General features: G+C 39.1%; 1 protein-coding gene and 1 pseudogene across 1 annotated transcript in view; both read left to right on the forward strand.

Moving 5' to 3' along the window:
• The window catches only part of LOC145684364 (uncharacterized), an 85828-nt gene that overhangs the window by 68458 nt on the left and 2362 nt on the right, over window positions 1-15008 (forward strand). The window contains exons 14-15 of the mRNA XM_081756604.1: window positions 2389-2543; window positions 12199-12427. Coding sequence (XP_081612730.1) covers window positions 2389-2543; window positions 12199-12427 — 384 coding nt within the window. The remainder of the gene's footprint in view (window positions 1-2388; window positions 2544-12198; window positions 12428-15008) is intronic.
• Window positions 7902-8600, forward strand: LOC145683605 (LMBR1 domain-containing protein 2 homolog pseudogene; annotated as a pseudogene).

Genomic DNA, 15008 nt, shown 5'->3' on the forward strand with positions numbered 1-15008 from the left:
GGTGGGTTCCACATGGTCTGACTGAACAACACAAGTGGCTGCGATATGATGCCGCTCGAACACACTTGAAGCGGTATCAACGTGAAAGTGAGGTCTTCTTACGGCGGGTCATTGCTATTGATGAGACCTGAGCCAGAGCGTATGAACTACAGCTGAAACAGTAATCAAACGAGTAGCGTCATCCTAGGTCACCTAGAAAGAAAAACAGTTGGGAATACCCCAACCAATGTGAAAGCTATGCTCATGATTGCATACAACTGGGATGGTGTACAGTAATCATAAACCTTACCGTCCCCCAAGCACACCGTTAGTGCAGAGTACTACTGCAATATTTTGGAAAACGATCTGCGAGCAGCTGTAAGACGAAAACGACGCCACTTCCTGATGAACCCAGCCATCTTTCTGCATAACAATGCAAGTGCACATTCAGCAGGTGCGGTCACTGATTTGTTGCATTGTTGGGGCTGGGAAGTGCTGTATCACCCCCCGTATTTTCCATATTTAAGTCCCTGCGACTACGACCTCTTCCCGAAGATGAAGGAACCACTTCGTAGAACACGCTTCCGTACAGTTGATGATCTTCTCCGGGCGACCGATCGCTCCATCCGCACTATCCAGAGATTAGGCACTACCAACGGCATCCAGCGGTTCCACATCATTGGGAACGCGTGATTCACAATGCTGTTGGTTACATCGAGGGCCTGTAAAACTTCGAACCTTGTAAGTACTCTATTTCTCAAGATATACCGTTGTTGCCATTACTAAAAATCCAACCCTTGTGTATATATATACAGGGTGTTAATAAACTAGACCGAGAAACTGAAACTGGTGATTCCTCATATCAAAATAATTAAAAATGTTCATATGGACTTGTAGTCAAAAGCGCATAGTTTCATGGCTAGGGCTGGCCAGAACATTAACTTTGAGGCGAATATCTTCAAAACTATTAGCCATTGAGCTGAGCCACATGTCACTGTCTTAGAATTGTAATCTGCTCTATCCGAAAATGCATAATTCTGAATGTTTCAATGGCGGCGGAAGGGGGCGCGGTGGCTCAGTGGTAGAGCGTTCACCTCCGGTGCTTGGGGTCCCTGGTTCGATCCCAGCTCGCGCCGTGTGGACTTTGTGGTGGACAAACACCGTGCTCGTGGGTTTTCTCGGGATTCTCCCGTTTCCTCCCACTTTCTTCATTGCACCATTTCACTCTTCTCTCATCATCACCGTCTCCTTTATCCTAACCGGCATAACCGTGGGACGTAAAACTTAAGGATTTAATTTCATTTTTTTCAATGGCGGCGGAAGTGAGTACCCAACAGAAAGAGGGGTCCCTAATATTCCGTTGGGTCAGATGGGTCCGATTCATGACAGATGGAATGACGTACCAACATGTATCAAAAGCTGTTGATGGACCATCAATATATTGAAAATAATCAAGATGGCGAAGGATTATTGGTGTGTTGTGTGTGGTTGCATAACTACAACAGGCATTGAAATGTAGTGGATAAAATGGGATTAAATACAATCATTACATATGCAGCTTCATGACTTACAATCATAACGTATGTGCTAAAAGAGACAAGCATTAATAATATGTGACGATTTTGGAAGATTTGACGCAATGAGGATTTAAAGAAAACGGGGCTCTGTAAAAATCCTGTCCTTATCCTCACGCTCAAAAGCTACCTAATTTTTAACCCAATAAATTCGAGGAAAAGAACTTCGTAGTATTTCTGCAAATACTATTACATAACTAGTTTTATAATAAAAGCCGGTAGTGGGAGTTATTTCCAAACACTCATTTTATTTACGTTGCTGTACGTACAACCTATATGGGAAATGAAATGAAATGAAATTTTTGAGTTTTACGTCCCACGGTTATGCCGGTTAGGGTAAAGGAAACGGTGATGATGAGAGATGAGTGAAATGGTGGAATGAAGGAAGTGGGAGGAAACGGGAGAACCCCGAGAAAACCCACGAGCACGGTGTTTGTCCACCACAAAGTCCACACGGCGGGAGCTGGGATCGAACCAGGGACCCCAAGCACCGGAGGTGAACGCTCTACCACTGAGCCAGCGCGCCCACAACCTATATGGAACAAAGTTTTACCAAATATATATTGCATTTGTTCTAACATTTACATGCACCCAATAACTTTTGTCAACAGTCTCAACTTGCTAGGATATAAAAAAGGAATAAAATGAGCATAGCTCTAGATGTTTGAGATACCATGTAGTATAAAGTAAAACACTGTATTACTTGCTAATAAATTACATTTACGTAGGCCTCCACTTATTAATTTTCTAGCTCCTGAGCGAAATAGATACATCTTGTAATCCTTATTCTGATTTATTAATTGGTTTCTATATATATTTTTTTATTTATTTCTAGTTCCAAATCGACTGATTGGCTCTACATGTGGTGCATTGAAATATGAAAGAGGCACCGAACAGGGAACATACGAGGATTATATATCCCTGGGTCAAACTAAGGTCTATAAATTGCATCCACATTACTTCTTCAATAGTGGTCAAATCACCTTGACGGTAAGATTATTAATATTATTATTATTATTAACAATATATGCATATGTTACCAGTAAATTTATATATATATATATATATATATATATATATATATATATATATATATATATATATATATATATATATATATATACAACGCATAAAAATAAACAAATAAATAATAGAAACTGTTAATTATTATTTAATTATTATTGGCAATCAACGAGATGGTATTTTTAGCGCTCCAAAAGTTTGTATTTTTCGATTTTCTCAAAAACTACGCATAAGAACTCACCGTGAAACGTCATTTTGTTGAACTCGATATGTTATCTCATCTCATAGAACACATCTGTGTTGCTTTATCGTTGGACATTGATTTTAGTTAAAGAGAAATCAAAAGTTTTGAAGATAGGATAATTTTAAGCACTGTCTCATAAACCGTATTATATGTACTGTCTCGTAATGAAGACTCCAATAAGGGGTACCTTTCAGTATTAGATTTACCTCAATATGCGGCATCAGCGTTGAATTCAGACTTTTGTACAAGGGGAAGCAATTAAATCTTAAGGGGGGATTCTGTTCAAGATTGTAATTAGTGCTCTCAAACGGGTCGGGTCAACTCGGGTCGGGTTGCCGGGTCGGGTCAGTAGGGTCATCTCAGGTCGGGTCACTAGGGTCAGCTCAGGTCGGGTCAGTCGGATCAGTTCGGGTCGGGTTGTCGGGTTTGGTCAATTGGATCACCTCGGGTCGGGTTAGTCAATTCGGGTCACGGGTAGGGTCGGGTCGGTCTTCAACCCGACTCGACCCGACCCGTTGAGAGCACTAATTGTAATAGAGCAGCAGGAATCTGTCGCAACAAAACTCTCGACTTGGTATTGTCTGCTCGGTTGCAATAATCAACATACTTTCACTTTTCCCTAACGTTGTAAAGCAGGGTGCGAAATCATTTGAAAATGGTGGGGGGGAAGAAGTTCAGTTATCCACACTAATGCTTCATGGAGCCTCCAAAAAATTGAAATATTAATGTAGGGCCTATTATTATTATTATTATTATTATTATTATTATTATTATTATTATTATTATTATTATTATTATTATTATTATTATTATAAATGCTCAAACTTGTCGTCATTGTTATTTAAAAATACTTTAATGTTATTTATTCATTTAACCAAAATTGGTAACTTATCTACTGCATTTAATATACACTTCGGTGCGTATGGTCCAGGGTTAGACTCTCATGGGAGCACAGTACCCTTGTGTTTACCATCATATTGAAGAACGCATTCACGAAAATAGCGGTAGAGATCTATAAGTCAGAAATAATTGTCCCTGAGAACAGATGTCCTAACCAAGCATTAGAACTACTAACTTGAAGCGCTCTATCTGGCCAGCCATAGACCCCCATGAGCTGCAGAGTCAGAGTATAGTTTTTATTATTATTTATGAAATTCTCGTTTCTTTGCTAAGTACGTTAGTGTTTCAGTTTGGTCGTTCGTCCGGTCACCTTTGCAAGTCTAAATACTATGTATCTATATTGTATTATTAGTAAGAATATATTATTATAAATAACATATGATTTCAATACAAATACTTGATAGACAACAAAAAGCCATTTTGCCTCAGTGGTAGAGCTCACCTCAGGTGCGTGGGATCATTGGCTGGATCCTAGCTAGCGCCAAATTCTGCTTGCGGTATACAAACAATTGTGTGGGAGGTTTTTCGGGATCCTCCCGCTTCTTTCCACTATCTTAATCCACCATTATAATTCATCTCATTGACCGTCTTCCTTAGCTTTGGTGAATATTCGTAGGACGTTAAACTTTAGAAAATAAAAGCACAAACGCTATAATACGATTGATTTGCTGATTTAAGTTTAGTTACCCTTTTCAGCAGCAAGGCTATGAGATGTGGACTTGCACTTTAAGGTGGAATCCTAACCACGGTAATCGTTCGAATTTTTGTAAGGCGCTCCCACCGGGAATCGAACCCAGGACCCGTGCACCGAAGATGGTGCGCGCGTGCTATCCACTAGACCACCGAAGAGAGCCACAATAATACGAGTATTGAATGATTGTGTTACTATATTTATAGACCTAAAATATAGTTTGTAATAACGTATCTTACCTTAGAGAAAAATTTTAAGATTAAACTTCTCTTTCTTTCCGTGTGTAACGAGAGTTCAACATGTGATGGCCAAAAGAAACCCACGAATGAGCAGCAGTAACAGCATACCATAATTTTAAAGGAAATCCCCTGAGTTTAATTATCAATAAAGACTGCAAGGTACTCGCCTACATACGGTTTCTTTCGGAACTTTTAATATGAACAACACTGAATCCACGTTCACAGGTAGCAGTTGATAATGACACAGAACGAACTTCCCGCGCCAAAGCTTTAAGAACTTGAAAATAATTTACCGACTTAAAACTTAACTTGTACTCTCTCCATTCTGACACTGTAGAACCCCCGCTTGGTCTAGTGGCTAGTACGCTTGACTTCGGTTAGCGTGGTCCCTGGTTCGATTCCCGGTGGGGTACAATTGAACGACCAAAGTGGTTCGGGTTCCATTATTATCAGTAGGTCCACATCTCCTTTAGCCTAGCAGGCATAATCGTGGGACTTTAAACTAAATCAAACCAAATCATTCTGACACTGCAGTATCAAGATCCAATCCAAATAATTGAGCTGCTTTATATACGTCTACATTACCGTATAAACCACTCATGCTAATACGATCTTTATTTTCAAACACTGAAAAGCACTTTAGCACATCATTAGAAGGAAACCTTCTTTCTACTTCGTCTACTAAACCCTGGATTACCCGCCCCCTTATTTGACCAAACTCACTATCATCACTCCCTGTATCAGATGCTTGTCTGCAGTGCATTAAATACTTATCTTTACAAAGACTTTGGTAGACATCATCTTTCATATGCATTTCTCTCAGAGCTTGTAGATGTAATTTTTTCTCTATTTCATTGTACGAAGCTGCTTCCTTTTATATCGTTTTACTAATATTAGACAGAATGGACGCAATATCCAGAAGAAAACCGAGCAATAGAATGTTCTTTTTCCCCGAGTTTTTTTTTTTTTTGGGGGGGGGGGTAAATACCACTCAGTTTAAAACTGTCTCTGTTGAAATGGTCAGTATTTTAATACTTCAAAAGTAGAAATTGCATTATACAAGAAAAATATGTAAAGACTGCCAATAATGCATCCCTCTCATTTGAAATCCAATGTATGTGAAACAATTTTTTTTTTTATTTTCAGCAGTTTTGCAGCTGTAGATGACTTACTGAACACTTTGTAAAGTTCGCCTAATAAACATTCAAAGTTGTGAACAGCATTCACAACACCAAAAACTCTTTCAGAAACAAGATCTATTCGATGTGCCATGCAGTGTACGTTAATTAAGCACAGGCTGACATTTCTTCTAATTTGAGCAGCAACACCTTCGTTTCTCCCAGTAAACACTGCATCCCCGTCCGAACTAGATCCAACAAGTTTTACTTTAAAATTAAAAATATCTATGCCATCTTCGAAAACTGCTTGAATAATTTTGTCTTCAAGAGATTTTGCATCGGCATTTTTTACAGGCACTAATTTATAAAAACGACAACAAGGTTTATTTTCTTCGTCCACATATGTTACATATAACAGCAAGTGCTTATCCGCAAACCTGTTTGTAGATTCGTCAACGGAAATTGAAAAACAATCTGTTTGTTTAAGAAATTTTTACCAATTTTGCATGCAACTGGTACGCTAGAGAATAAAGGTCTTCATCTCGTCAACAACCGAACAACCGAAAAAGTTAAATACCCGATCCTTTTACAAATAAACTACGTTTTTTAAAACAGCATGCATTTAAAATTATTGTTTGTCTGAAAATTTTCATTATAGACTTATATTTTCCTATTAAGGTGTCCCCCCTTACAGATTTTGGTGAGGGGGAAACGCAAGTGTAAAATTTTTGGTGGGGGGGAAATCCCTCCCGTCCCCCCCAGGATTTCGCACCCTGTTGTAAAGCCTTGTGTGCGTCTGTATCTAATTTCCAAAGTTTTTATTTAACTTTGACCTTATACGAGAACGCAGTTTGTTAATTAGAACAATTTGGTTGGTCAAAAGAAGAAACTAACTTTCTTTTTAAAATTAAAAAATCTTTGCTCTTCGCCATTTTCGTATATGAAGACTTTTTTATACGAAAAAAATTAAACAGAAAAAGGCAAATATTTCAATGCATATGTTTAGTGTAATTATTTTATAGGTAGAGACTAAATGACGGTCCGGGCTAGTCTTTTTCCCCTTCACCAATTTATTATAAAAATTGTTAAATACAAATGTCTTTGATCACAAAGAGTAAAATAGTGCCTATCTTGTTATTGATCAAATGAGAGCAAATAGGTGTTTTGCACGGTGCCTCTTATCTCAAAGCAGTTTCTAAGGCACCTGCAGGTTCTGTCGAGTCTTGAAGGAAAGCCCCCTCAGCCGAAGGTAGCTTCGCGAGGCTTAGTTGTAGTGACGATCCCTAGTCCAATGCTACCTCAGTGCAGGTGTTGGCTAGTTGATCACTTAGTCGACTGATGCCAGGTCCCTCGGTGGTTGGGCTTTTATTTGTCCTCTTCGGGTCCTTTCGTGAGGTCCGTCTTCTGTCGGCTTCCCTCGGTGTCTTCCGTGTCGGTTTCTCGTCTGCTACACTGTTTACAATCAATAATAAGTGCTGTATTAACATGTGCTTCTGCCGTGATGTGGGGATCCTTACACCCCCCACACTGGAAAAAATTAATCTGGAAGATTATTTTTGAGAAAAATGCATAATTGTATTTAATGGAAGTTATCTGATACATTTGGAACATTGTATAGACACTATAATATACTATAAACACTGGAAAATAAGTATGACACTTTGTTGTGATATTTATATGTGTGAAATGGTAATAACACTATAGTTCCGTCCCATCTAACCAGGATCAAAGTAGTCACTATCATTTCCCTCGGAGTGGGTAGAAGTGTCATCACTGTAATTAATAAATATAGACTAGTTCATTAATGGTTAAAATTGGTATGTATATTTATGTCACATTCGGTGTTCGTAGCCTGTATTGGTTGAGTCTCAAGGTTAGTAATAGTCGCCGTTGAGTTAAATCTTTCTAATGGTGAAGGTATGTTTTGCCAATTAGTTAAGTTTTTGTTTTGCAACGGGGCTTATGAAATATGAGGCACAAATTAATTATTGTTAGAACTAATGACAGGAGAATAATCGGTTTTAGAATTTGGAAACTTTTCTTTTTTTAAATAAATAGAGAATGGGAATTTTGGGTCACTCTGTATAATAGCGTGGTACTTCTCCTTTCTCATTTATTTTATTCTGCCGTTGGATGCCTCAACATCAGTTTTTCGTCAGTGTATACAGAAAAAAATTACCACCTGGTGTACTTAATCCCTTTAATGCAACTAGTCTGAGTCAACATAGGACTCAACTTTTAGATGAAAATAATACAGATTCTTCTGTTGTAAATAATGAAACTTCTAATACAAGTCATACACCTCCTACGAAGCATATTCCTACGTGTCAGGAACCATAGAGTGATGTGCCTGAAAATGTATATCCAAATTCGTGGAGAGTTGTATACTGGACTTCACAGTTCCTTACATGGTTAATCCTTCCATTGATGCAATCGTACACACAAGCAGGAGATTTTACTGTACGTGGAAAGTTGAAGTCTGCGCTCGTCGACAATGCCATATACTATGGATCCTACCTCTTCATTTGCTGCATACTTATCATTTATATCATTGTGACTGGATTAGATCTAGACTGGCCAAAATTAAAGGATATTGTGTCATCTGCTAGTAACACTTGGGGCTTGTTCTTGTTGGTGTTGCTTCTTGTCTATGCTCTTGTAGAGCTTCCTCGAAGATTATGAAATTCAAGCAAGAAAGGCTACATGTTGAACTATTCCTACTTCAAAGTAGCAAAACTCAGTGCTGAGAAGAGCGAAGCCGAAGAAATGGTAGATGATATACTGGAGTCGTTATAGGCTGCTTCAGTTGCTGTGGGTCCAGGCCATCCATTACGCCAACACCGGAAACAATATTTCAGAAGGTTCCTCTTGGCCAAAGAAAATTACGATTATTTCACTATTGAAGTTATTTCCACAGTGATTATAGCATATCTGTGCTTTGCGCGTATTCAACGGTGTTCAAGATTCGTGTCTTGAACTATTATTACCCGGCGCCCCATCATGTAATGATTTTATAGGAAGAGACTAAATGACGGTCTGAGCTAGTCTTTTTCCCTTCAACAATTTATTATAAAAATTTCTAATTACAAATGTCTTTGATCACAAAGAGTAAAATAGTGTCTACCTTATTATTGACCAGATGAAAGGAAAGAGGTGTTTTCCACGGTACCCCTTCTCTCAAAGCAGTCTCCAAGGCACCTGCAGATTCTGGTGAGTATTGAAGGAAAGCCCCCTCAGCCCAAGGCAGCTTCGCGAGGCTTAGTTGTAGTGAGGATCCCTAGTCCAATGCGACCTCGGGTAAGGATAGGTGTACCCCTAGTCCAATGCGACCTCAGTGCAGGTGTTGGTTAGTTGATCAGTTGGTCGACTGATGCCAGGTCCCTCGGTGGTTGGGCTTTTATTTGTCCTCTTCGGGTCCTTTCGTGAGGTCCGTCTTCTGTCGGCTTCCCTCGGTGTCTTCCGTGTCGGTTTCTCGTCTGCTACACTGTTTACAATCAATAACACGTGTTGTATTAACATGTGCTTGTGCCGGGGATCCTTACAAGATATTCTAGGGTTCTCAGCCCCCTTCTCATTAACATGCCTGAATTCAACACTCTGCGGCATCGTTTTCATAGCATCAATATTTAGGTTGACAAATTAATGGGTTTGCTCTATTTTCTTGGAAATTATGTTTAAGGTTTTCCACTCCTGTATATAGCATAATTTTTCAGCGTATAAGATCTATTGTCTTGTATATATACTATCTTTGAACTTTTTTCTTGAAATACTGCTGTAATTGAAGTAGATAGTATTGTAAAATTATTATTAACAATAGTATAATAATTATAATAATAATGCAAGAATATAGAACGTTCTTGTGGCTCTTGACTATTAAACTTAGTTAAGTGAAACATACAGGGTCTGTATCTTAAGTAATGAGAATAAATACTGAAACAAAATTTATTATAGATATCGCTACAAACCTTTAGTAGTCTTGAAAGTATGCTTCTTGAGTGTCAACTCACTTCTGGAAACGAGTTTTCCACGCTTTGTGTCAGGAGCGTCATTTCAGATTTTGCTTGGGGGGGGGAAAGACCCCTTGATATAAGTAAAATTTCGCGTTTTCCACTGATTTACTACTATTCTATTGATAAAATCTATATACATCCCTGCCCCCCTAAATGACGCCCCAGCTTTGTGTGTCCCCTCAAAATCAGCAACTGGAACAGCCCTCAGAGCACGCGTGCAAGCCGTTTTCACAGCATCCATGTTTCCGTTATGGTGTCCTTTGAGTGCTTTTTGCACTCTGGGAAAGAGGAAAAAGTGCAGGGTCAAGGTCGGGGCTGTAGGGAGGCTGAGGAATCGTTGAGATGACAGTTTTCATCAGGTACTCTATAACCATGAAACAGGTGTGACATGGCAATTGTCATGATGGAGCTTCCAATCGGCGGCAATTCCTGGTCCCATTTGGTTGATCCGCCTTTTCAATCTCTTGAACACTTCCACGTAGGTGTCATTGGTTCTGTCCTTCAGGCACAAATTCCGAGTGGACCACACCTTTCTTGTCGAAAAGCACAATCAGCACACAACTTTGATTCTGCACTTGGACATGCAGGCCTTTTTTTTTTTTTTTTTTTTTTTTTTTTTTTGTCGAGGCGACTGCGGAGTGTGCTCTGCCGTTTTGTTTCGAAGTCGCACTCGAAAAGCCAACTTTCATCTCCTCTAATGACTTTGTCCAAAAACTAAGGGTTTTCTTCAATGCGTTCCAAAAAAATCTTTCGAAAGGGCCACACGGTTTTGCATTTGCTCGTTCGTCAAGGACGAGCTTGGCCCAAATATTCCTCATCCCAAGATCCTCGGTGATAATTTTGTGAACAACCATTTTATTGATTCCTAGCGTATCCGCGATAAAACGAACACTTAAACGCCGGCCCGAGTTCAGCAAATCTCGCTCACGTTGTTCGCATTCTTTGCAGACGTTCACACTGCGCGTGATCATGCCTCAACGGAAGACAGCAGGCAACTGCCGCTTGGAGTGCTTTGGTCAACCTCAACACACTACTGACACCAACCAACAACCAACCCCAGCGAGCTCTGACGTATAGCCGCGTGAGGACAAAAATATTCTCATTACTTACAATACAAACCCTGCCCTGTAGTTAAGAACTTGTTTCAAATTTGAAAATACGCTTCTTATCTTGTTTTCGAGACGAGACGGCCAGTGGCGGTGATTGGACGTTAAAAGTATGGGGGCAAGACATGATACCGTATATCGTATTTTATTAAGTAAATTGAACAGGAGCAACGCAAGTAGGTAGTAGCCCTTTGTACTCTTAGACAACGAAAGTGTAAAAAGAGATTTAATTCCTTGCTCATGAACATCTTAAAATTCTGTCTGGAAAATTGTGTGATCAGATTATTTAATAATAAATTTGCAAAACAAATAAATAGAAAGGATAATATTACTCATAGTAATGAATAATGAGGCTTGTTTTGCAAAAGTTATATTGAAACTGGGGATTAACGAACAAGTTATATTTTTAATTCCACACATGCTATTAACTGTATGTTTATTACTCTTAGAAAGACAGTAAATACTACAAACATAAGCTACGACATTTGAAGAAATATTTACTTTTGCATCTTCCCGAAAAATGTTCGTTGCCATTAGATACAGTTTTCACTTTCTTGATACACATCAAAACACAACAATATTTAGAATCACTCCACATTCCAGTTAAACAAAATAATCCTAAAACCTAGAGTTATGTTGAGTTCACTAAATTTAATTGTATATACACTCGTACACCCATAAACACACCACTCACTCGTATATTACACTGCTAAACAATGGAAAAAGTAGAAGTTGTTTCTTATAACTCTCTTTTTAATCTCTCTTTCTTATAACTCTCTTTCTAATAATATTCCTTATTATTAGAAAGAAGACATTTTAGGAACTGTCGATTTTTGTACAATTAAAGAATAACTTGTGAAATGTTCTCTCAATTAGTTTTAAAGTGGCTGCCTAATATATCGAGTCCTTGTAAGAAGAAATGAAAGTACGCTGGAATTGTTGCACTCCAATCAGTTAGTTTCAAGGCAATTTTTTGTGGTAATTAAAACCCAATTCTTGTAGCTTTCTTAACTCCACGGGAAGACAACCAATACGTACTCAAGCAACGGCAAATATTATATGGCACCATTTTTCTATGAACCAGTTATAAGATTTTTTAAAAAAACTTTACATTTCCAAATGAAACTATAAACATTAATTGGTCATTCCGAAAAAGTGAGGAGGCAACTGCCCCCTTTTGCCCTCCCCTCCTGAATCGCCACCCATGGAGACAGCACATGTGATATCTTGTTTTCGAGACGAGACGGCAACATTAATTGAAAACCTGCAAGGAGAACAATACTGTACTTATATGGTTATCCTCATGTGTTTCAGGTCCAAGGAGACGGACGAGGTTCATTCACGGTTTGCACTTCTCGCAACAACGCTAATCCTTCTAACACAACCTCCTCGACTTCTTCAGATGTCCGGTGCAGTGACCTAAACACTGGCAGCTCGGTACCAGTTTCCTACGGTGATCCCTGTGGTGACGTTGATGTTCTGAGCGCCTGCAGACCCATCTACATTTCAGTTACAGCTAAGCAAGTCAGCACTTATTGCACAGGTAAGAAAATATATGTAAATTTTACTCCATTTAAACGTTTACCTCCTGAGTTCTTCAAGTATTAGAGTAATAAACTATTTTTGTCGTATTTTGAATACTTCAAGTAGCTTCTAGACAGCCAAACAATTGTCATCGTATTTTTGGACATGATTTTACATATCTACTCATTACTTGTTTCCAATAAATTAATTTATTGATCGTTCTCTGATTCTTTAGTTTTAGTATACGTGAAGTGATTAGAAAGTAAGATTAAAATGCCTGCAGTGAAACGTATATATACTTTCATACAGGGCTGCCGTGGAGGGGGGCCAGCGGGGCGACGGCCCCGGGCGCCGAAGTAAGGGGGGCGAAAAATTCGGGAGAAAAAAGGAAAAAAGATAGGAAAAATTGCTTGGAATATATGTATGGGGGCGCCGCCGTATCCTCTCGCCCCGGGCGCTGATTTTCCACGGCACGGCCCTGCTTTCATACAACCAATACAGCCAACGTACATATATTATGTTATTTTTTCGACATTGTTTCCATATCGGTTGAGACACAAGTAGAATCATGGGATGAGTTTGAACATTCCCTCTTTGTGAAACTCCTATCCTTGCGTGTTCAGCCACGTTGTGACGAAGTATTTCAGTTCGTCGTCGGAAGAATATCGTGCGGAATGTGACGAACGCTTCCGAATGACATTCCCAATTTTGCCAATCAGTTACCGTAACGTTATTCTCCTGTTGTGCTGAATCAGGTATTCAACGAGAGCTGTGTTCAAATCTGTTCATGCCGTGCTTGGTTGGCGAATGTGCTCCTCGTCGGTGAGGTTTTCTCTACCCGCTACATACTTTCGACACCATTTTGCACAGCGTTGCCAGATCTAGCATAATGATGCTAGATCTAGCATAATTTGCATGTCTTTAGCATCTAGCATCTTGCATTTAGCATCCTGCCCAAATCTAGCATAATTTCAGTAAGTTTATCAAAAAGCCGTAAAACCTGGAGACGAGAAAGAAGTTGGTCGTGGGAAGAAAAGGAACGGCAGAAATGAATCCTCTTCCATTGATTCATATAGTCGGTAAACCATACAGGCAGTCTTATTTTCCCAAATAAGCTAGAAACGGCTTTGGGCTTTTTTTTTTTTTTTTTTTTTTTTTTTGTGGCTCCACCCAGGGTTTTCTAATCCTTTAACTGCGAGGCATGGGCGGAGCTATGGGGGCCATTCTCCCCCGGACTTTTGGACAACTTCACCACCTTTATTTCTGACTTCATGACCATCTATATTCCTGAAATGAAAGGTCCGAGACCAACCAAAAATCTTCCCCCCCACCCCCAGTAGACAATTCCCAACTCCGCTTATGCTGCGAGGTAATTTTCTTTCATAATATGTAAACAAACACTTTGCATTCATTTATACGATATATACGCCATTGAGTCTGGCAACGACTGCAGTAATTTAGTTGAGTTAAATCTTTGGAGCATGAAATATTGAGTTCTATCCACACATTCTTGCGCTCTGCGTGTTTTAAGTTACGTTATCGTATCTCAACTTCGTTTTTATTTATTTTTTTTTTTCTTTTAAAACTCCTGAATTAGTAATTATGAGGATCTAGCATAATTTGACCGAATCTAGCATAATTTCGATTAGGTTTTGGAATAATTCCGAGCTGTGAGTCTGGCAACGCTGATTCTGCAACATGCTGACGAAACATTACAGTATCGCCGTAAATCTCTTACCAGCTGCCGGTAAATTTCAGCTGGGGTTACAAGCTTCACCCACAGAAATCGAATAACTGAGCGGACTACTTCGTGAGACCAGTTTTCGCAACGAGTCGCCATTTGTGTTTACCTACTACTAGCGCCGTAGACGGCGGGTGGCTGAAACTCTGCACAGTTGCCAACTCCATGTGTTAAAATTACCGTACACTCGTGATTTCTCTATGACAGACGAAACTCCAGAAATATCTGCCTTGTAACTGTAGGTTTTGATCCTCCCTTATGTTCTTCGTAAAATTTAATGTCTCCTTACGCATATTTGAAACATTAAAGTGTTTGTTTTGCTCAAATTCTATTTTTTGTTTCATTTTACGTACTTTCAAAGCCCAAATTAGCAGTGCGCAGAAAAAAATCACTGTAATGTTCAGTGGTATTACCTGATCAGAATAGCAATGCTGATTTTGGGTGGAGATGCTAATGTTTATTCTACCTCTGTTACTGGGCGAGCGCGGTGGCAAAGGGGACCGGAGAGTATCACTGCTGCAGTGTACCCAACGGTTTTTGAAAATTGCAGTTTAGATGTTATTAAATAGTCTAATCTGTTTGTGCTTAATAAAGAATTCCATAAATTTACACAGTATAGCTGTTTTTGAATGTAGGAATAGTTCACCATTCCTGTAGTAATGGAGACGTATTGTGGGTAGCAATAGATGCATGGAAATTAACAACACAAGAACAGCATAGTACAATTGACAATTCAGTGAGCTTCTACTGTGCAGTAACAGATAGTATAAAAGTTGATAACTTTTTATTCGATTGCATTATAAAACAGGAGCAACCTTTGAAAGAGAAATGACGATATCAATGACTAATAGATTAATGT

The sequence above is a fragment of the Thermobia domestica genome, chromosome 4 (assembly GCF_964235325.1).
Source record: "Thermobia domestica chromosome 4, izTheDome1.hap1.1, whole genome shotgun sequence".
NCBI classification, from domain to species: Eukaryota; Metazoa; Arthropoda; class Insecta; order Zygentoma; family Lepismatidae; genus Thermobia; species Thermobia domestica.